The sequence below is a fragment of the Lottia gigantea genome, assembly GCF_000327385.1.
Source record: "Lottia gigantea unplaced genomic scaffold LOTGIsca_15, whole genome shotgun sequence".
Taxonomy (NCBI): Eukaryota; Metazoa; Mollusca; class Gastropoda; family Lottiidae; genus Lottia; species Lottia gigantea.
The window spans coordinates 3,065,930-3,089,546 of record NW_008707797.1 but is presented as its reverse complement, the minus strand read 5'-3'; the positions used below and the strand labels follow the sequence as shown (position 1 = coordinate 3,089,546).

At 33.9% G+C, this 23,617-nt stretch overlaps 5 protein-coding genes across 5 annotated transcripts; 2 read left to right on the top strand and 3 right to left on the bottom strand.

Annotated features, from left to right (window-relative positions):
* Positions 1 to 2,538: 2,538 nt before the first annotated feature.
* Positions 2,539 to 4,133, bottom strand: LOTGIDRAFT_149783 (hypothetical protein). The gene is made up of 3 exons (XM_009050537.1): positions 3,967 to 4,133; positions 3,226 to 3,330; positions 2,539 to 3,054 (listed from the first exon to the last, which is right to left on the bottom strand). Exons 1-3 carry the CDS (start codon positions 4,033 to 4,035, stop codon positions 2,857 to 2,859), a joined length of 372 nt encoding a protein of 123 aa, XP_009048785.1. The 5' UTR covers positions 4,036 to 4,133; the 3' UTR covers positions 2,539 to 2,856.
* A 173-nt stretch (positions 4,134 to 4,306) lies between these two features.
* On the top strand, positions 4,307 to 8,996 carry LOTGIDRAFT_186398 (hypothetical protein; the record flags this gene model as incomplete). The annotated part of the gene is made up of 5 exons (XM_009050536.1): positions 4,307 to 5,085; positions 5,485 to 5,641; positions 6,019 to 7,741; positions 8,006 to 8,391; positions 8,817 to 8,996. Coding segments are annotated over exons 1-5 (3,210 nt in total), but the record flags the coding sequence as incomplete, so codon positions are not given.
* Positions 8,997 to 9,730: 734 nt separating this feature from the next.
* On the bottom strand, positions 9,731 to 11,009 carry LOTGIDRAFT_157951 (hypothetical protein; the record flags this gene model as incomplete). Its single annotated transcript, XM_009050535.1, has 2 exons — positions 9,731 to 10,436; positions 10,708 to 11,009. The coding sequence occupies 2 exons, from the start codon at positions 11,007 to 11,009 to the stop codon at positions 9,731 to 9,733; spliced, it is 1,008 nt and encodes a 335-aa protein (XP_009048783.1).
* Positions 11,010 to 11,678: 669 nt separating this feature from the next.
* LOTGIDRAFT_112447 (hypothetical protein) lies at positions 11,679 to 14,693 on the top strand (the record flags this gene model as incomplete). The annotated part of the gene is made up of 6 exons (XM_009050534.1): positions 11,679 to 11,758; positions 12,224 to 12,348; positions 12,806 to 12,936; positions 13,393 to 13,491; positions 13,954 to 14,106; positions 14,529 to 14,693. The coding sequence occupies 6 exons, from the start codon at positions 11,679 to 11,681 to the stop codon at positions 14,691 to 14,693; spliced, it is 753 nt and encodes a 250-aa protein (XP_009048782.1).
* A 7,620-nt stretch (positions 14,694 to 22,313) lies between these two features.
* On the bottom strand, positions 22,314 to 23,074 carry LOTGIDRAFT_157949 (hypothetical protein; the record flags this gene model as incomplete). Its single annotated transcript, XM_009050533.1, has 2 exons — positions 22,314 to 22,576; positions 22,738 to 23,074. 2 exons carry the CDS (start codon positions 23,072 to 23,074, stop codon positions 22,314 to 22,316), a joined length of 600 nt encoding a protein of 199 aa, XP_009048781.1.
* Positions 23,075 to 23,617: the final 543 nt, after the last annotated feature.

Below are 23,617 nucleotides of genomic sequence, written 5' to 3'. Positions count from 1 at the left end.
TCTACTATATAATTCCTTCTACTGGTGCCAAATATGACTTATTTTAATCAGTATTATCTATCAGAAACTTATTAGTATTTCCTTACTCTAGTCTCTTTATGTATTTTAGCTACTTTGAAGCTATGACCAAAAAAGTTTTTAAGGATTGCCTTGTTGCTTTTTGTTTACAGTCAGATCTAATCACTTACTTTGTGTTTACAGTCAGAAATGGTGCTCAATTGAGTCTGGATTTCATTTTAAGTTCAAAAACACAAAGGGTTTTGCAGTATTTTTGCCAATGTCCATTGTCAGAAAAAATCGTCTTACATTTGTCACACCGTTCAAAATTTTTTCATATTTTACGTTGTCTTGTGGTTCGTGTTCTATAACTAAGTGTTTTTAATTCATTTACATTTCTTGATTTTAAAATTGGTATTCCCTTTAACTCGTGTATACTATTATTGTAGGTATAAATGTTATATTTATTATCATTTTAAGCGAAAAATAATTAATAAATATTGACTAGTTATTACTACTAGAAGATGAAAGATAAATACCAGAATCTGGGTACGGATCATAAAAGATAACTATTATCTGAGCTGTTATTCTGTCGCAAGGACACTTCGCTGTTACATATGTTTGTGTTGGGAGCCTCAATCTATATCCAATATGGCTGATGTGTGGATAAGGTCTAATGAATGAAAAGAAAAACAAAGTTAATTTAATGCAACATTCAACATTTATTAGACCATACTGTATATATACATGTTGATAATGAACTAATGATAACAAAGCATGGAATATTTACATAATGGAAGGAACATTTAACAATGATACTCAACAGGATTATCAATCTCATTTGTGTGGACAAAAATATTAAAGTTTTCTTTAGATTTGAACTGTAGGTCATTATAGTGACTACATAGTTTCATGTTAGAAGACCAGGTTATTGGCAACTTTTCTTAGTATAAAAATCAATCAACAAATTTCTTTTGGACAAAAATATGACAAAGGTTTCTGAAGATTCAATTTTACAGGTTACTTTGAGTGAAAGGTCATAGAGACTACCAGAATATTTTCAATCTAATTTACATAAAAATTCTCATAACATTTCAGTATCCACTTTGCAACAGTTAAATTACATCACTAATCTGAATTTATAACAGAGATAATGTTTTAGAAACTTCAACATTTAGTACAAATCTATTTACTAGAGACAAAAGGTTTCTTCAAAAACTAAGGATTTTAACTTTTTGTGCTGTTTGTATTTACATATTTTGATAATGCAGTTTAGTGGCTCATTTATTACAAAGAAATTGATCAAAAATCTAATAGTTAAATTAATTCAAGTCTTCTGTAGAATTTTAAAAATAAAACAAGAAAAAAATAACATCTAACAAGAGATTTAAAAGAAGAAAAAAAAAACACCCATCACAAAAAAGAAACATTTAAGAGGCGAAAAAGATGAAAGGAAATAGACATAAGGATAATGAAAGACAACACAAAAAAAGCACAAAAAGAGACCAAGAAAGAAATGAAAGGTCCGGGCAAAAATTATCTGGATCAGTTTGAAATTAAATGGAAATTATTCAGATACTGATAAGGCAATAAAGAAAATTTGACTAAACTCACGTTCTTAATTTGGTTAAGTATCCATGACGATAAAGTATTCAGCAAATAAACATAAATTATAAAGCACATGAAAATCAAGAAAGCACTAAATAAGATAAGAACAAAACATCGAACAGAATGATAATTTTAGGCAGTTTTCAAAATTAAGTCAAGTATGAAACACAGAACTAAAGGAGAATTTTTTCCTCATTCCAACCATCCTCCGATTTGGCGAAGTTGATGTCTTCTGGATGTGTTGGATGGTGATTGTGTAATTGGTTTGAATTACTAATCCCTAATCAAACTACATGATATATTAATTATTAACAAAACTAGAAAAATCATTGATAATATCATTCATTGATTTGATACAAAACTTATTAAATCATATATATATAGGGAAATTACTGTAGAAAACACCACAAACTAGGCTTATTTCTAACACCAAATGTGATAAATTTTAGCTCTTTATAAACTAAATTTCAATGACTTGATAATTGAAAGATTGGAATTCTCAGAGATACTTCATGCATTGCTAGAATATCATATTCATAAGGGAAAAATAACAATGTATAACACCACAAAGTGATATTTTGTCCATTTTTAACACTTACTGGTAAAAAAAGTTATTTTCAAAAGGAGTTTTGATGACTTAATTATCTAAAGAGTGGAAGTCTTGTAAAAAAATCTTGGCCTGTTTTAGTCTTATTGCATTATTGGAATATCATATTTATAAAAGTAGGAATCAACACCACAAACTAGTCTCTACATGACTGATAAAATAATTTTTTTTCAAAAATACTTTCAGTGATTTCCGAGTGAAATTCTCAGAGTAAGGCTTTTGTTTTAGTCTTCATAAATTACTAGAACTCTATTCAGATAACACAAACTTTGCTTTTTGTCTTTTTCTCAAAAATAATTTCAATGACTTAATACTTTTAAGATTTGGAATTCTCAGAAAGTCTATTACAATACAGGAAAAGGAGGCATTGACTCTAAACAAACTTTTGGCTTCTCGTTAATTTTTAACACCAAAATTATTCAAATTAAGTTTTTTTCAAAGAGAAATTTCAATGACATGACAGTCGACAGATTGGAACTAAAAAAACCTGTTTTAGTTTTAACAAATTAGAACATTATATTGTGGTTTCACATAACTCTGACATATTCCAAAGTTCAGTTCAGACAAGTTTATATTTGAAACACATTAAACTGGTGTCAATAACAGCCTTGTTGACTAACTTCCTCCAGGTTAAGAGCCTCCTGTCACTGCTTGGCCTGCTCTAACAATGGGTTGACTAATTTACTGGGTAAGGAAGCCTTTCTAGCAGGTAGATTTTCTGGTGTTGGGATAGCTTCTCCAACAGATTCTTCAATTAAAAACTTTTCTGACTGATTTAAAGGTTTCTTTGGATTATTTAGCTTAGCTTTAGCCATGTTGTAATCTCCAGAATCAAAATATTTCTGAAAATGAAAAAGAAACAATTCTACATCAAATGAAGAGACTGTCGTATTGCTTTACTTTTGGTTTAGCTAATCCACAATGCAACATTTTTATCAAAAAACGGGTCCTACACTATAAATTTTGATCGGTTAGGAATAAAATCATTAGAACGAGGTTGGAATATAACCTACCCCTTTGTTAATCAATCTCTTCTGTAAAATGGCTGATCCACCACCCTTCAAATTAGGATATTTTGAACGCAAACGAGCTTCTTCATTTTGTTCTACAGTTTTTGGCTGAAAAATAATTCAATTCTTTTACAATTATGGCAAATCAATCCATAAAATAATGGTACCCGATAATAAAATTTCATGAAATAAAATAAATTCTATTGCATGCGCGCAGAAGGTGATTACATCATTTCTCCATCAACTCTAGCTCGAACACCAGAGATTCAATCAAGGTCACCCTAAGAGGTAGGCTATTGATACTTCAACTGGTAGGCCACTGGTAAAGGTAGGCAAAATGGACATTATAATACCTTTCTTTACCAACTAAGTTCACCTTTACCTATTATAAATTGACCACATAAATATCCTTTGTAACTGTCGGGTTATATAAACACAATCTTTATAAATAACATTTTCTCCTATTTAGTATTTATCATGTATGATTTGTATGAATAGAATTTAGAAACGGGTTGTATACACAAGAAAGTATTTACTGAATTCATGATCAAAATATACTCCAGTGTATACAACAAATTTCATAGCTTGGACAAGGTAGCAATAGGATTAAGTCCAATAACAAATCGCAATAGCAGGTCAACCCATAACTAAATATGATATGGAATAATAGATGGCCATTTTTGTTGTGTTGTGGTTCAAATGCAATGTTGTTGTTTTCAATTAGATCTACGCCATTTTGATTACCTGGGGTTGTTTGAAAACGTCTGCATCTCCAGTAGGAACATCATTTCCAGTTTCAGATGCCATACTCATTTTGGACGAAAAGTTTTCCCAAATTAACCAAAATTTTCAATGGAATTGGCAAACAACAATTTCACCACTGAAGTTGTAAAGAAAATGGCTCGTTTGACGTCATAGATTCTAAATCAAATTGACCAATGAAATTTCGCGCACCTCGTCACTGCTGCATTACAACATGTCAGCGCCCAGGGGTAAATAAAGAAACAATATAATGTTATGATGTGGCCGGTTTATTGTCATAACTGTCAAAGTATTGAATGAAAATCAAAGTTGAGGATCGTGGTAAGGTCAGTTCAAGATGATCTCGGGGAAGAAACAGATTGGTTTACTGGTCTGGCTCAGTTCATTGTATTTTATTGGTGTTTTGATATTTACAAAGGGATTTTTGTTGAAAAGAACCGTTGTTGAGAAAAACAGTAGCTGTGAAGCGGACTTCACTTTGAGTACCGACGATCACGATGAAGAAGGTTGCTGGATGCACAAACGATTCAAGAAGGCAGTGATCATCATCATTGATGCTTTGAAATATGAGTTTTTGGAATTTGACCATAGTTACAAAGCCACAGACAAAGTTCCTCACTTTAAAAATAAATTACCATTTATTGAAAATTTGCTGCAGAAGAGCCCCAAGAATGCCATTCTGACAAAGTTCATTGCAGATCCACCAACAACAACCTTACAAAGACTGAAAGGCCTTACAACTGGAAGTTTGCCAACTTTTGTGGATGCAGGTTCGAACTTTGCCAGTACTGAAATCACAGAAGACAACGTCATTGATCAAATGGTCAAGGCTGGACGAAGATTGAAATTTATGGGAGATGACACTTGGCTTGGTCTTTTTCCTGGTAGATTCAAAAAACAGTTCCCCTTTCCATCATTCAATGTTAAAGACTTGCACACAGTTGATAATGGAATTTTAGAAAATCTGCTTCCAGAACTGAAAATGAAAGATTGGGATATTTTGATTGCTCATTTTCTGGGCGTTGATCATTGTGGTCACAGGTTCGGACCAAACCATCCTGCCATGTCTGACAAACTTTTACAAATGAACAGTATGATAAGGTAAACTTTAAGACTCTTTTCAACAATTTGTTCTCATGTGTTTCCTTATATTTTGGTACTTATTTTTGGAGAAACCTGGACAGCATTAGCAGGAAACAAAAATTATTGCTGGGTCATCAAAAAAACACATTACTACCACATAATTTGCTATATTGACGTCATTAAACACTTAGTTTAAGTGGAATTACAAGAACTACAGACATCTGGCTGAAAATTGGAATGATAAATATCAATACTATCAGTGTCTTTGACTCTTTTAGTCACCATTCCATGCATTATTTATTGTACAGTCTATAATTATAATTCTAGAATTCTAGGCAAAATTCTTTGGTTAGTCTCTTAACAAAGGTTTCTCAGCTTTTTTGTGTCAAATAAACCATTACTTTATAATATTTGTAGAAATGTAAGTAAGGTATTAGATAAAGATACAGTATTAATGGTATTGGGAGATCATGGTATGACTAGAACAGGTGACCATGGTGGAGACAGTGCAGATGAACTAGAAGCTGGTTTGTTTATATACAGCCCTGAAACATTAACAGCTACTTTACCAAAGGTAGGTATATTTCATAACGAGGGATCTTCAATGATAGAGGAATGCTCTATTTGCTCAAAAGTTCTATTGAATCACAGATTGGTTTAAGCCATGATATTTGAACTGGTACTACAGTCACATCCTGGAAATACACTCCAATCAACAGCCATTGGTTAAGGATATTGAGATAAGTTTAAAGAAAAGCGCTGGCAATCACAATCATAGGTATATTTTTATGTAAAAAATTAATTACTATTATGAAAAAAAACCCATTAGATTGGCATCTATTCTGGATGTTTTCTTACAAATAACCAATTGTACTAATGATAAAGGATGAACATCTTCATTAGATGTGGTCTGAAAAGCAATGTGTAAAAGTCTATTTCATTTCATTTCAGATGAAGAAGAGAGAAGTAGCTCAGACAGATTTGGTACCAACTATTTCTTTATTATTAGGTCTGCCAATTCCTTACTCTAGTCTTGGCATGATAATTCCAGAACTGTTCAATCATTGTCCTTGGTCTAAAACAGCTTCAAGTGATATCAGACAAATATATCATACTGTTAAAGCATTACGATTAAATGCTCATCAAGTTCGAGAGTTTTTGAGAAGTTATTATGAAATTTCGCCTGAATTTCCTCATCAGAAATACTCAGAGTTAGAGGCTTTGATAGAGCATGCTGAAGGAGATTTACAACAGTTATTAACAGCTATGGTGACAGAAGGAGAGTCAGATAATGTGTACAATAGACTCAATATACTGAAGGATCATTATGAAACTTTTATTCAAGAGGCTAGAAATATGTGTCAGAAGATATGGGCCAAGTTTGACTTGGTGGCCATATCATTAGGTTTGATAGTTGTTTTCCTGTGTATTTTAATCAATGTTTACTTCTATTTGGCCCATCAAAACGAAGAAGATCTTTCACCTATTTCACTTGCTGCTATTTTTGCCAGTACTGTTGTGATCCTGTATGCCTTCCTTCAAGCATTTTATATTGGCGACTTTATAAATCCGTTTATGGTATATTTATTCAGTGGTGTAATGATAGTCACCTTCAGTATCATGATCAAAAAGAATCTATCTGTGTGGAAACGATCAAAACGGGACAAAAATACTCTGAATCTCCCTTCATTTGAAAACTTCTTCGCAACATGTTTAATGTTTGTGTATGCGTTTGGCTACTTCTCAAATAGCTATGTGGTCTTTGAGGATTCTGTGACAGCCTTCTTATCTGTATCTTTAATATGGTTGTTTGGTATTAAAGCCATAATTGTGAACAATAACATCACCAAAGAATCCAAAAATGATTTAAGTATTAGGCAGGTTGTGAAAAATAGAAAACAGAAATTTGATATACTTGAAAAAGTAACTCAACCAAACTCAATAATTATATTAGTGTTATTGATTTGTAGCACAATGTTTAGATTATTGTCGAATTTCACTGTGTGCCGTGAAGAACAGATGCCTTGTAATGATACAATATTTCTTCAACCATTGGCTAACTTCACCCAAGAAGAATTCAAATTGAAAAATCTACGCTACTTTTTTTCTATAGGATGTCTAGCAGCTTTTGTGTATCTATCACGTAAATGGATGAAACATTTTGGAAATTTAAATGGAGAAAGTCCGGTTGTCATGTGTGCTAAATATTTAATTCCTTTTGCTGCGACTTGTGTTGGGCTCCATTGGGCCGTTATAGCTTTACCTCCAGCAGTATTAGATGCCTTGCCAGGCTGGCAACAAGTTTTAATGGCACAGTTAGCCTATGTTTCTATCATTTCATTGATTATATGTGTCATCGTCAGCCCATTAAGTTTATATCTAGTGTATGTTAAAAACAATCGAAATGTGACACTACCAAGTGTTGATGGACCACAGTTTATACCTCAAGTATTTCGACAATTAAAAGACAACCTGAATAGTAATAGCAAAGAGAAGCCACCTATGATATATGGGCTAGGAACGGTATATTCCTCCAGTTTAATATACCTAATAACTGTTATTGGTGTATTGTTATCATTATTATTAGGAGATGGCTTATCACCAGTTTTAATTCTTACAGCTTTAACATTTTTATGTTTCCTGGAAATTTACTCAGCTGCATTCACAGATGAAGGTAGGCTATAGTTTGCTCTTTTTTTTATTTATTTCATATTAGATTTTGGACTATTTTTATTGATCAGAACTTCAGGAAAAAATCTATCACATAGCCCGGTTACACAAACTGTAATTTATCAAATTAAACATTGACTTAGGTAGCACTAGTAACACAGTTCTCAGTCTGAGAAAGGTGGGACAGTAATGTTCATTGATGAACTTTTCATTTAAAGCACCCATTCATTTTAACAAATAATATATACATCATGCATGATATTTTCAGATTCTGAAGTTAGCTGGCCAGCTGTAGTAACCATAGGAATGATTACCTCTCATGTCTTCTACTGCACTGGTCACCAGGCTACTATATCATCTTTACAATGGAACGCAGCATTTACTGGTTTCTATGGAAACTTTAATAATAATGTGCTTCCTGCAATTCTTATGACATTAAATACATTTAGTGCTCAGATATTTCTCGGTGTTATGATGCCTTTATTGGTATTCTGGCCAAAGCTTTACACCAAATTAACTCTAATGATGAAAAAGAAATCTCAAGATAGAAATGAAAGGTGGCAAGGTGATTTTGTATTTTACGATGATGGTGAAAAGTTGAGACAGATATTCTACAGACTGTGTTTAGCTATTTTCATCTTTACAAGTATAAAGGTCAGTTGACAAACTTAGCTGGCGAACTTCAGCACCTTTACCATCTCACAAGTCAAAGTTGAAAAGCTTTGTTGAATATATGCTTACTGTGTATATTATATACTTACAATATCTACTATGTTCATCTTTATCTAACACTTTGGCTTGTCAATGTGGCAAACCTTTTGACGTTCATATTTGTATTTGGTATGTCATTAATCCATTTAACTTTATGACTTGCAAGGCTGTAGCGCAATCCAAGTTATATTGAGGCTAAGGGGAGTTGGATTGATGAAATAAGTAATTGAAAAAAATGACTCTTCTTAATTTTGGTCAATTCAAAAGTGACACACTTACCTTCATTTTGCTAATGTCTTGTTATAAGCCAACAAATCAAGTTCAATGTTTAAGTCTTGATAATAGTTTTTCTTTGTTTATTATTTTAGTTATTTGGATCAATGGGTGCTGCCGCTCTTCACAGAAGACATTTAATGGTATGGAAGATATTTGCTCCAAGATTTGTGTTTGAAGCTGCTGGATCATTCATTATGTATATCATTTCTATCGTGATGTACATGTTCGTTATGAGGATTGATGATTGTTTATCTAGATTTCTTAAAGCTTTGTGAGAATTGAAATTATGCCAAAGAATTATAAATTATATAACAAAGTATGATAAAATTTATGTCAAAGCATTTTTGAAAGTTAGGCCTAAATAGAATATAAAAGTGGTTGGATGCCAAGAGCTTACTTTTGAAAATCTGACTTTGTCATTCCTTTTAATCCTGAAGGATTGAGGATGACTATTTATCTAAATTTCTTACAGCTGTATGAGATCAGAAATTATGCTGATGAATAATTAAATGTATTCCAAAGCATTATTAAATGTATTATAAAACAGTGCTGTGGCTGGACATCAACAGTTGTTTATTTCTAGAAATTTCATTTTGTCCAGGATGACTTTTAATCTACATTTCTTAAAACTTTATGAGAATTGAAATTATGCCACAGAACTGAAATGTTACAGCATTATTGAATATATTACCAAAACAGAATATAAAAGTGCAGTGGCTGGACACTGTTGTTGTGGAAATGTGACTCACTTTGTCATTCATTTTTATCTTTAATGATCCTGCTTTTGTGTACAAATTTGTATCTTGTGTCTTCCTTTGATTACAGAAATTCTGAAATGTGTATAGCGGTTCTGTCAACTGGGCAAATAGTAAGATGAATATATTTTTGTTAAAATAATTGCTGATGAGCTTTACATATTTACAATCTTTTTTTAAAAAAACAAAATATTGTGTATAAATCTCTTTTCATTGTTCATTTATTATCTATTCAAATATTGTATACATTTTTATGGAATTTTGTATAAAAATTCTCCATCCTCATCATACACAGTTTTTCCTTTTTGATAAACTTGACCTTCTGATCTTTGATTGGAAGGCACTTTGATTTTATCGAACGAATCATCTTTCTGATATTCCAGTGTCACATATTCCTTTTCATTTGTTTTGCCTCCTTCATTTTTCGGAAACAAGTCTTCAAGAATTGTTTGATAAAATGCTAAAACTTCAAAATCATTGACAGTATTTTCACTTTTCTGAGGTTTTTCACCACTTTCTAAAAGTCTGTCGGGTTGTACAACTCGCTTGAAAATATCTGAGAAAGGAGTGGGATGATTCAATTTTTTGGGGGTAGGCTTTCGTCTAAAGGGCAAGTCTGGAACTCCTGCTGCACACATTATTCTACTCAATCTATCATCATCAACATCATTTCGAGACCATTCTCTCCATTTTTCAACAACTCGACTGTCATGTTTTTTAATTTCATTTTTGGAAACCTCAATGAATTTGGATTTGAGAATTTTTGATACACCGTAAATTGAAACAGGGAACACTCCAGCTAGAACAGATATTGACCATTCTTCTGGAGAAGTTGCGTGTAAATATCGTATCTGTTCTTTCGCTCTCCAAGTTAGTACATTGTCTTCTTTCTCAGGTTTGAAGTATTTCCTTTTTATTATCTGCATTTTTAATCTTTCTTTGTTTCTTATTGCATCTCTGAAAAAAAAAACATTTAAAACTTTCTTTCTTAATCAAAGAAATTCATATATATTTCTCCAAATTAACCTTAAAAATTTGTTTTACCCCCATAATGAAATGTCAATCATGCCTTCACATAAATGATTATTAATTAGCTCCTACTAATATTACAGTTAAAGAGCCCAGTATGATTTTGAGGGAGTTGAAAATATCTGGTAACAAATTTATTAAATGGTTGACTCATATCCAACACCTATTGCAATCTATCTATTTTAAAGCTAATGACTACCTTTTCAGCTGTTCTTTAAATTTTGAAGGTTCCAGATCATTTTCATGAAGATTAATAATCCTTTCTGAAAATTCAGATTCCATAATGTCCTCGACCAATTTTTCATCCATAGCTTCATTTGATGGATACCTGTCAACTTTTTTCCTTTGTGACTTTCTCGGTTCTCTTGGATAGATTGTCAATTGGTTTCCAACTCCACTCCTTGCATGTCTTACTTGTTGCACACCATAGAAATTCAATAAGGAGGGGTTAAGAGAGTGTTTTCCAATAAAAACTGTAAAATATTTACAGAAGGCAGCCATGTTTGAAAAGGGACATTACTCTTTAAAGATGGGCGTCCAAAATTTGGATTAGGACATGTATATTTATGTATAATTATCAAAAATTGTATTATTATGTCAGTCTATTACTTTAGACTTTTGGGACTAATTTCAGATGTTCTGCATTTTATCGGGGGTTATTTTGTGCATGAAAGCATAAAACTCATAGAGCTCTCCATATGTATTCAAAAGGAGATTTAAATGGTTTCAAACTATTCAGTCTCAAGCATCCAGTCCCGCCTTGTCTACGCTGAAGATAGAAGAAGTCTGGGTGTCAAAGACTATTGTCAAACCCGTCCTTTGATGCTTTCGTACATTTGTACCTTTACAAAATACTTAGAAAACGAAATATATCGCCAAGCGTTATAGTGTCGTACGCATCACAATAACGACACTATTACATTTTGTAACTTAAATGGAACCTCATTTATTAAGGCCTCTTTTGGCATTACCTTGGAATGAGATGTTTCAGCCAATCACCAACCAGGTTTAGGATGAACTACATTTCATCAATAGAGTTGATTTCATCAATAGCATTGATGGACGACGGTTCGTCATTGACGGGTCGACGAGATTAGTAGACTTGCGTCGAAAAATCACTTTTCTTGACTTGAAAATTCTTTCAAATTTATACCAGATTTTTATTAAGAAATGGAACATTTGCCCTCTGTCACCATATCGCATACACCAGTATCAACTATACCGGCCTATGTATTAGATGACTTGTGTAGGTAAGCACGAAGACGAAGGGATTCCCTTTTCTGATTCAACAGAAATTCATTCATTGTTTCAACCCGGGATGTTTCCAAAAAAAATTCTGTTTAGTCCGAGAAATTTGTTGGACCCTATTCATCTGCCCCAACGTAGCCTACTGATGTTGACATGAAACATAATAGTCAAATAAATATTATTATTATAATCGTCTTTCAATGTCGTAATTTTCTCACTACTAATGTCTAGAAGATGCTACAGCCCTACTTTCGCTTTATTTTGTAATAGTTTGATCATGATTCTCAATCAATGGGACTGGATGCCAGACTACTAAAAAAGTTTGATTGGTCTTTTATATAGCTTGTTCTATGGCTGTTCTTAGATTGAACACATAGATAAGCTTGATGAATGGAATGAATCATTACTAATTTCTCAAACATGTTTAATGCCATGCATTTTTATTTTTCCTTCCTTTTTTCTTTCAGTCGGTTTATTATTAATGTACCAGAACAAGAAAGAGAAGATTCAATCCGTGTGTTTTTTCAAATAGAATTAGCACATTGGTTTTATTTAGATTTTTACTGTGCTGAACAACCAGAGCTGAAAACTTGTGGAATTAAAGATTTTTCTATTCAAAATATCCTTTTATTATAGACCACTGATATTTAGGTGATAATTCTTCAATTTGGTGTTGTATTTGAAAATTTATTCCATTTGAAAGGTTATTGTCATCTTGTTATTTGCTCAATTAGAGGTACTGTACTTGTTGCTGATATTAACTTAATATAATAGTACAATCTTTCATAACAAGGGTGAAAAATTAGGCCTAAGGCCTCTTTACAATTTGGCCCTGTGAAACAAGATATAGAAAATTAATACAATATATCAATTAATATAACTTCAACTTACAATATAATATTTAAGCATACCGTTTCCGTGGTAATAATCTTTTTAAAGTGCACAAACACTTTTCAACAAACGGTGTTAGTGTGTTGTAATCTTGATCGTCGTGTAAAAATCTGGTGACCGTAGAAACAGCTATTGTGAACAATATTCCTTAACCTAAGTAATCTTTAGACATTGTCCAGTTTTAAATGGCACCCCAGACGAGGTGGAGAGAAAACTGGTGGAATGGAAGGCGTATAAAATGAGTGTACCTACGTACGGGGCCATTATACTTGATCCAGAAATTAAGTTTGTATGTCAGATTGATTGATCTACGAATAGAATTCAGTTCATCCATTAGGATTTTTTAAATAAGAAGGTTCCAAATCCCATTCTTTCCCCTTGGAAACAGAAAAGGGTTATTATAATAATATTAAACTCTTTATTTTACATGAGTCAGAATACACAAGCATATATCAGTACTTGTCAAAAATTTGCTTTGTCAGACATAGCTCCTTATATCAACTTCTATTGTTTGTCAGATTCATTGATCTTTGAATAGAATTCACTGCTTCCCTTAAAGAGATTGTAAAGAGGCTATCTAATTTTTTATGTGTATCGGTGACACTGATAGTAGCATTTAGCACCATTCCAACTTTCCTGTGGTTCCTGCAATTCCACTAAAACTAAGTGTTGTAGGCCAAATAACAAATGGCACTTCCATAAGATGCAGTAAAGGATATAAGATTTGAATTTTTTTATTTTGCAGTGTTTGCTGGTACAAGGATGGTGGGTAAAATCCAGTTGGGGATTTCCCAAGGGTAAAGTAAATGCTGCTGAGGCACCCCATGATTGTGCTAGTAGAGAGGTAAAGCATTATTTTATATCCTTGATGTTTGTTTTGTCTGGACGTTTTCTTTCATTATATAGCATTGGCTGTGTAGACCTTTAGCAGTCTAAGATTGGAAACAAAATCTGCACTTTTTGTGGTCCTGAATTCATCTCATTTAAATGTTTTTAGTATATTTTATCTATTTTTATTTCCTGATCTGTTTGTATATATCAGAGGCTGTTATATCTTGTATATTTTCACCATTACAAAATTCAAAATATACTGGACCAAATTAACATCAATTTACCATTTTGTGTTTGTGGTATTTGCTTTTGTGACATCATAATATATTGAGACATAATCATTGACTTTTAAAGAGCATTTATAGCTTGTACTTGCACCATTCAATTCCAAAATTCAAAAATACTTGACCAAATTAACATCAAAATACTGTTTTGCGTATGCGGACATCATAATATTGTGAATTTGTAATTGCAGGTGATGGAGGAAACTGGGTTAGATATCAGTCAGTTGATAGATAAGAATGTATTTTTAGAATCTCAGATGAATGGCCAGTTGATAAGATTATATATAGTACCAGGTGTTTCATTAGATACACATTTTCAACCTAAAACTAGGAAAGAGATTAAGGTGTGTCTTATACTTTTATTTTATTTTTATTATGAAGCCTGTTGATTTATCCAGGTTAAGCTGCGAAACGACGAAGTACTGTGTCCGGTGTGGTGTACGGTGCAGAATAATCGATGTAAACGAAAATAGAAGAAAATAAGGGGGCAGACACGGTGCCAACGCACTGGAACACCAAATGGGGGTGCAAATCATTGTTCTGCCCCCACTGTACTCTCGCAGTATCCCTGCTGCTGATATATTGATAGCCTGATTAGAGCAACAAAAAAAAACCAAAAAACAAGCCATATTGCAAATGTCAACCCGCCATAGCACAGGTATTCATATTGACAAAGATCCTTTTGGGCAATTATATTGTAAAATAAAGATTATACTGTATACTGTATATCCAGGGTTTTTATTCATTTATTTTGTATATTGATCAGAGCATGCAGTGGTTTCCAGTTGATGTCTTGCCTTCACACAAGAGAGATCAGAACTGTCGAACACAGTTAGGAATGAATCCTAATAATTTCTTTATGGTTATTCCATTTGTCAGGTATGAGTTCAGATGTTTTTATTTAAATTTTATATCCCTGTGGACCCTCTAGCAAGGTTTCTGAATTGACAAGCTCACAGATTGGGATCAAGTGTTGAAAAAGATGTTCATGCCCTGCCTTATGAGCCACTCCGATCTTAAAGGGATTGTAAAGACGTTTCCTAAATTTTTTACGAGTATCGTAGACAGTTATAGCATCAATTTGCACCGTTCCAATTTTCAATCAGATGTCTTTGATTCTTACAATCCCACTAAAACTAAGCGTTTTTTGACATCACTAAACTAAGGACTTTTCGATTCGTGACGTCAAAAAAACCCTTAGTTTTAGTGGGATTGTAAAAATCACAGACGTTTGATAATATCAGTGTCCCCAATACACAGAAAATTTTGAAAAAACCCCTTTACAATAACTTTAAGAAGTATTATTCATGCCATCATTGTATAGCAAATCATATTCTTTGACGCCACAGTAAAACTAAATGGTTATGATGAGTGTACACAAACTTCGTCATTTATTCAGTTTGTCACATGATCAACTGCGTTTACACACCAATAATGCTAGTGAGACCAACGTTTAATTTTGATTAAATAACAGAACACAATTTTAACTGATAATGAAATAAAATTCATCTGATGATAATAAATGTAGATAAGTACAACATTATTTACAATAAAACCAGGATGGAGTAGTATACCATAAAATTATTCTCTATTATTTCATGTGATCTCTACTCCTAAATGCCGCTTTAGGATTAATGTGGCTTAAGCATTAGAAATTTCCAATATATTTTAACTATCTTTCAGGCAGTTGAGAAAATGGATAGCAGGAAAATCAGAGTCGGAGGCGCCAAAACAAGGAAAACAGAGAAGAACTTCAGAAACAGCTGAAAACAGACACAAGCAGAAACAAAGACAACAACAGAATTTTGCTCAACAAAATCAGAACGAGTTTTTAGAATATCTACCTAGTAAGAAGGAAAAGAGTGAGACTAATATACATAATTTATTTATCAACGCTTCTCAACAGCAAGTTGGCAACCAATCACCTAGACAACAGCCACAACAGCAACACCAGCAGCAACAATTTCAAATATTGGTCAGTAATACAGTTGTTACTCAGATGTGATCAGGACAAGCCTCCCAAAACGGGGGTACAAATAGGAGGCAGGCTAAATTCATGGCTGGGGGTCTGGGGGTCTTGTAGCCCCCCCATGGAGCGTCATAGAGAGTTCTACCCCAAGAAAATTTGGAAAAGTAAAATAGATTTGGTGCATTCTGACAAATATTTTAGGGCACAAACATATAGAAATCATATTTTCAAATTGTTTGGAAGGGGTATAATTGTAGTACAAACCTTTTTTCTAGGTGGACAAATTGTTAAGTTTTAACGGAAAAACATCTGACTGAAAATTTGAATGCTTTCAATGTCCCTGATACACATAAAAAGTTTAGAAAATCTCTTTACAATCCCTTTAAGTAAAATATAAATAGGTAAATATGATAGATATAGGCCTATAGGTTTTCTGTTTTATTTATTTAGAATCGTGATGGTACTATCAATGGAGGTTCGAGAAGAAATCTAACCAATCAATTTGATAATACTAACTATAATGTCAATAATAACGGTAAGTTGAAGACATCAGGAAAGCAAAGTGCTGTGTAGCGGAGCATCGTTTCCAAACCACACCTCCATTTTTCATACTTCATTGAGACTGTGGTAATACAAGTGAAAAAAATTACGTATTCATAGCTAAGTTTTGGTCTTGGTAGTTTTATCAATTCTACTAAAACTAAGTGTTTTATGATGTCGAACCTTCAAATGTCTTACGTGATAAAGCAAATTTCGCTGTGACGGCCTCATAAAAGTTAGTTTTAGACAAGTTTTAGTGTATTTGCAGGAATTACAGCTGCTGATTGAAAATTGGAATGGTGCAAATTGATGTTATCAGTAGGCCCAATACGCATACAAAATTTAGAAAACCTCTTTACAATCCCTTTAACAAAAACATATAGATTTGTGTTCAATGGAAAAAGAAGTATGTCTCGGCTCTTGATAATTTGTACGTCATTTGCACATGAACTCACAAGTTCTCCTCGTTTGGATTTCATAGAATCCACTTGTCAGAAGTTCAATGAAACAAGTTGGAACAGGGTTCAGAATAAATTCCATATGTGCAAATAAAGTAGTGGGTGTAAACAGAATTCAAAATGGACAAGATGGAAACAGAAAGGTGAATTTGAATGTGACAATCTGGTTCTGTACCAATCGCTTGAAGCCAGAATTAAAACAGGTGGAACCTGTTTAAGGGCCTTGTTCTCAGTAACAAAAGATGATTTTAGTGTCATCTGATTGGTCAATCACTAAATTTGATTTAAATATAGTTTGTTATCCAATCAGATTATTGTATTTCTTAAAATCTGGATTATATTTTAAGTTTTGAAGAATAAGGCCCCCTGAACTAACCAATTGAGCTCCACCTAATTATTGTAATGTCTTCTTATTATGAAACCCTATCATTTTCTTTATTCCAGCTCAAAAACCACACGGCAAAGAGAGGCAACAGAAAAAATCTCATCCTAAAGACAGATTTGTTTCCGAGACTTGGTTAAATTTTAAATTAGATACTGAAGCCTTAATGGCATGTATATATTGAACTATTGGCTTTCATTCATGGATGATGTATTTCTGAGCGTAGAACTGCCTCTAATGAAGGAAATATTCAGGGTATTGCACCTCCCATTCTCGTCAATGATAAGAAAGTACCATGATAGAACCTATATTAGCTGGACAATCCAAGATGATCCAAGTATGTGTGGCAATTTTATACAGCCTTAGTGAAATAAAATGAATGGAGTTTTGCTGCTAATAGTATAGCAATTAAACTATTTGAATTGGTGCCAAACTTATAGCTTCGTTGATATATCAGACTGTAACAATGTGAGGCTTGGTGAAGTTTTGTTGGGTTCTTTACATGATGTCATTTGCTTGGTTATGTCAAACAAATGGCGGTTGTGGGTTCTAATCTCAAGGTCCAACTGGTAAAAAGGATCCTTTGTGAACCAAAGTTGTTATCCTGGTAGAATTCATGTAGAGTGCTTTCTTTCTATCTGTCAAATGGTGGGTGTTGGAGAGTGATTTTTAATGTTTTTGTGACAGTACAGAACACTTTTTTCTTTATTTATGAACATTTTTAAAGAGGCAGTCAGTGGGCAGAGATGCAGGAAGTAATCTGGAAACTAGGATTGGTTAGCCAAATCAACAGAGATGTCTGAATCACCATCTGATAACACTGAACACTACAGTTAATCACCCCATCCCCATTGTAAAAATCATTGTATCTCACCTTTAACCTTTACAGGTACTGGTAGTATTTTGTGAAATATACTTATTATGGATTCTACTGATATCACTGTTTATGTTCAATTTTAACAGTTTGCATGAAACTGAATTATTTTTTAATTTATAATTTTTCCTTTTAGGACTGTGGCTGAAATCTTTATTATTCTATTGCCATTCGTTCACTGTTTATGATAATTTTATACTCAAAAAATAAAGAGTATATAGAGATTTATTTGTATCTTTGATTGTCAAATTTAATAAAATTATTTTTGATAAAACATTATGTTTAATTGTGATTACACAGCCGTTGGGTTGACAGAGTCCTATTGTTGGAGATCAAATTGTGGGATCTCGGTTGCTAGAGTCATATTGTGGGATATCGGTTGCTAGAGTCATATTGTGGGATCTCGGTTGCTAGAGTCATATTGTGGGAGCTGGTTGCTAGAGTCATATTGTGGGATCTTGGTTGCTAGAGTCATATTGTGGGAGCTGGTTTGCTAGAGTCATATTGTGGGAGCTCGGTTGCTAGAGTCATATTGATGGATCTCGGTTGCTAGAGTCTTATTGTCGGATCTCGGCTGCTAGAGTCTTATTGTGGGAACTCGGTTGCTAGAGTCATATTAGGGTTGCTAGAGTCATATTGTGGGATATCGGTTGCTAGAGTCATATTGTGGGAACTTGGTTGCTAGAGTCATATTGTGGGAACTCGGTTGCTAGAGTCATATTAGGGTTGCTAGAGTCATATTGTGGGATATCGGTTGCTAGAGTCATATTGTGGGAACTCGGTTGCTAGAGTCATATTAGAGTTGCTAGAGTCATATTGTGGGATATCGGTTGCTAGAGTCATATTGATGGATCTGGGTTGCTAGAGTCTTATTGTCGGATCTCGGCTGCTAGAGTCTTATTGTGGAAACTCGGTTGCTAGAGTCATATTAGGGTTGCTAGAGTCATATTGTGGGAACTCGGTTGCTAGAGTCATATTGTGGGAACTCGGTTGCTAGAGTCATATTGTGGGAACTTGGTTGCTAGAGTCATATTGTGGGAACTCGGTTGCTAGAGTCTTATTGTCGGATCTCGGCTGCTAGAGTCATATTGTGGGAACTCGGTTGCTAGAGTCATATTGTGGGAACTTGGTTGCTAGAGTCATATTGTGGGAACTTGGTTGCTAGAGTCATATTGTGGGAACTCGGTTGCTAGAGTCTTATTGTCGGATCTCGGCTGCTAGAGTCATATTAGGGTTGCTAGAGTCATATTGTGGGAACTCGGTTGCTAGAGTCACATTAGGGTTGTTAGAGTCACATTAGGGTTGTTAGAGTCATATTGTGGGAACTCGGTTGCTAGAGTCATATTATGGGAACTCGGTTGCTAGAGTCATATTGTGGGATCTCGGTTGCTAGATTCATATTGGGGGAGCTGGTTTGCTAGAGTCATATTGTGGGATCTGGTCTGCCAGATTTGCAATGCGGGCTCTCGGTTGCTAGAGTCATATTGTGGGATCTTGGTTGCTAGAGTCATATTGTGGGAGCTGGTTTGCTAGAGTCATATTGTGGGAGCTCGGTTGCTAGATTCATATTGTGGAGTCTCGGTTGCTAGAGTCATATTATGGGATCTCGGCTGCTAGAGTCATATTGTGGGATCTCGGTTGCTAGAGTCATATTGGGGGAGCTGGTTTGCTAGAGTCATATTGTGGGAGCTCGGTTGCTAGAGTCATATTGTGGGATCTCGGTTGCTGGTCATATTGTTGGATCTCGGTTGCTAGAGTCATTTTGGGGGAGCTGGTTTGCTAGAGTCATATTGTGGGAGCTCGGTTGCTAGAGTCATATTGTGGGATCTCGGTTGCTAGTCATATTGTGGGATCTCGGTTGCTAGAGTCATATTGTGGGAGCTCGGTTGCTAGTCATATTGTGGGTGCTGGTTTGCCAGAGTCATATTGTGGGCTTTCGGTTGTCAGATTCATATTGTGGGATCTCGGTTGCTAGAGTCATATTGTGGGAGCTGGTTTGCTAGAGTCATATTGTGGGAGCTCGGTTGCTAGAGTCATATTGTGGGAGCTCGATTGCTAGAGTCATATTGTGGGAGCTCTGTTGCTAGAGTCAGATTTCGGAAGTTCGGTTGCTAGTCATATTGTGGGAACTCGGTTGCTAGAGTCATATTGTGGGATCTCGGTTGCTAGAGTCATATTGTGGGAGCTGGTTTGCTAGAGTTATATTGTGGGAGCTCGGTTGCTAGAGTCATATTGTGGGAGCTCGATTGCTAGTCATATTGTGGGAGCTTTGTTGCTAGAGTCATATTGTGGGGGCTCTGTTGCTAGAGTCATATTGTGGGATCTCGGTTGCTAGAGTCATATTGTGGGAGCTGGTTTGCAAGAGTCATATTGGGGGAGCTGGTTTGCTAGAGTCATATTGTAGGATCTCGGTTGCTAGTGTCATATTGTGGGAGCTCTCTTGCTCGGTTGCAGAAAACTGCCGTATTGCTAAACACGCAACCTAACCGCTAGTTTTATGATGTTAAGATTTGTCGGAAAGCCATTAGTGGTTACCATTTTTATTGGCTTTCCAATAAATCTAAACATCATAAAACTAGCAGGTGGGTTGTTTGTTTGGCAAACGGCAGTTTTCTGTGGCAAGAAAGACACTCAACAATATATTACAAGATATTGCAATAAAAAAACTAGAAATGTTTTTAGTTTTCCAACTTTCCAGTTTAATTGACAACAATACAGGTATAAATACAATGGAAACGATGGCGATATCATTTATAATATTAACACAGCCTGAGACAATATATGAAACCATTTATTTCTTTAAAAAGTCGCCAATATTAACTTTTACCGTTAAAACTATACATTTAACGTGATTCTATACAACTTCATCACAACATAAACTACTGCAATTTCTTACTTTATTGCATTTATTCTTCAATTTCTATATCTTAGAAATAGGGCTACAACAAAATGTCAAGTTTTACATCAATTTAAACTCTTGAGTTTTTGTGTAAAAGTTAATAATTCGTTGTAGCCCCCTGTTTTTTGTGAATCATTTTATTCACCAATATCAACTTTTACCGTTAAAACTATACATTTAACGTGATTCCATACAACTTCATCACAACATAAACTACTGCAATTTCTTATTTTATTGCATTTATTCTTCAATTTCTATATCTTAGAAATAGGGCTACAACAAAATGTCAAGTTTTACATCAATTTAAACTCTTGAGTTTTTGTGTAAAAGTTAATAATTCGTTGTAGCCCCCTGTTTTTTGTGAATCATTTTATTCACCAATATCAACTTTTACCGTTAAAACTATACATTTAACGTGATTCCATACAACTTCATTACCACATAAACTACTGCAATTTCTTACTTTATTGCATTTATTCTTCAATTTCTATATCTTAGAAATAGGGCTACAACAAAATGTCAAGTTTTACATCAATTTAAACTCTTGAGTTTTTGTGTAAAAGTTAATAATTCGTTGTAGCCCCCTGTTTTTTGTGAATCATTTTATTCACCAATATCAACTTTTACCGTTAAAACTATACATTTAACGTGATTCCATACAACTTCATTACCACATAATCTACTGCAATTTCTTATTTTATTGCACTCATTTTTTGGTTTCAATTTTTTTCAGTGATAATAACGAGCTTTTACCCGTATACATATAACAATATTCAAGCCAGTTTCACTACCTAGCAATCAGGCTCTGTGTTACCCGTAAGATCAGCATAAAGGCTACCATATATATTCTAGTAAGTTCTATACTTAACATTGTTCATCATTTATAATACATTGTAAACTAAACTTTAAAATATTCGGAGTCATTTCATTTTTGAATGTTTCTGATTAATCTTTTTTTTTTTAATTTCTATTTCTTTTAAGTTAAAATTTGTCACATTTTGCTAATTTATAACCAAAACTATTATTTCTTTTAATTTTCTAATCATCTATGAAATTTTGTATTAGTACAGATATGCAAGATATTTACACACATTTAAGGATGATTCCAAGCTAGACTCCCCTTCCTTTGAAGGACCCAGAACTGCACGAATATATTTGTTCAATTATAGCATGACAAAAAAAAAAAAAAAGGAAAAGGGAAATAACTCCAAATATTTCTTTTTTTCAAATTTTCTTCCGAATCCAGATATTAACGTTCTCCGATTGTTTTATTTTTTTTAAATAGATAGAAGATAGAAAGCAAGAGAATGTTAAAAAGCCATTTTACCAATTATATTAATATTAACAAAGTATTACAGTAGAGATAGAGATAGAAAGCAAGGGAATGTTAAAAAGCCAATTTTATGGATTATATATCATTATATACAAATTAAAATTTAGAAATTCTGTTCATCATACTATCGAATCTCTCAATGCCACCCTGTATTTGCTGTCTGATTTCACCTAGTTGATAATATCCTTCTTGTAGCTGCTCATATATTTCTTGCATCTGCTCACATCTTTCGTGTAGTTCACCTCTACCTTTTCTCTCAATGACATCTCTGTTGCAATCCAAAATATCTTCCTTCTGCTTCAATTTCCGGTCTGCTAAAACTTCTGCATTCAATCTGGCCATGATGGGATATTTATCACCTGAAATAGAAAATAGTAAATTAAGCCACAGTAATTGCGGCATGGATATTTTACAGGGAGTGTCCTGAGTCTACTTTTTCAGTAGAATTTGTTCTGCTTCGCCCATTCTCGGATCCAATTTATATATATATATATATATATTTATGCTCTCTTTACTGTACCTGAATCATGATTTTGTTGTGGACCTTCAAGATGATTTGAGCATTTTCCATCATCTCCATCAACCATTTCATTATCTCTCACATACTCATCAATAATTTTTAATAAATCTCTGCGAGTTTCTAATACTGATATCATCTTTCTAAAATAACTCAAATCATTTGGTTTTAAATCTTGTCTCTCCTCCAGTATTTGAAACAGATCTGTAACCTGATGTATGGTTTCTGCTAAATTACGTTTAATTTTAGCATAAAATATCAAGGTTTTAAGTTCTTTTTGGTCCAAACTAATAGCAATGCTAATAAGCATTGCACGAAAATCCGAATTTCTATCTTCCATTTTTTAGTCTGAAATACAAAAGACAACAACTCAAGGTTCACTGTAATTTTGGCACAAATATTTTAATTAGACACAATCATGGCATACCGTCAATAAAGCACACACTCTCTCTTTCTCCCCTCTCTCTCTCTCTCTCTCTCTATCTCCCTCTCCCCCCTCAATTGAGAATGGCTGCATATATAGGCCTATGTTCAGTGTTGCGTGTAGGGTCGTTACGCCCCATGCTCAATGACTACAGAAAAGGGTTAATTTGGTATAGATATATTTGACAAACTCAGGGGGTGCAGCAAAAGCATAGGTAGCCTAAAACTTGGGCATAAAAATAGAAAGAAAGGATCCTTTCTACCAGCTGATCCTTGGCCAAACCTCTTGGAATTGATCTTTCCCACATTATCCGCACCCATTTACAGTTGGGTCGACTGGAATTATGAGTGAAGATCACTTATTCAAGGTCAATCGAAATCGGAACCCATAGCGACCATTTTCTCGACATAGGCCTAACCAAGAAAATGACGTCATGTAAAGAACCAACGCTCTAACTAA

Coding starts and splice junctions, on each gene's coding strand:
- LOTGIDRAFT_149783 (XM_009050537.1), bottom strand. CDS start 4,035: ATGAGTATGGCATCTGAAACTGGAAATGATGTTCCTACTGGAGATGCA. Junction 3,331..3,966: donor ACGTTTTCAAACAACCCCAG/GTAATCAAAATG, acceptor ATTATTTTTCAG/CCAAAAACTGTAGAACAAAA. Junction 3,055..3,225: donor AGAGATTGATTAACAAAGGG/GTAGGTTATATT, acceptor TTTCATTTTCAG/AAATATTTTGATTCTGGAGA.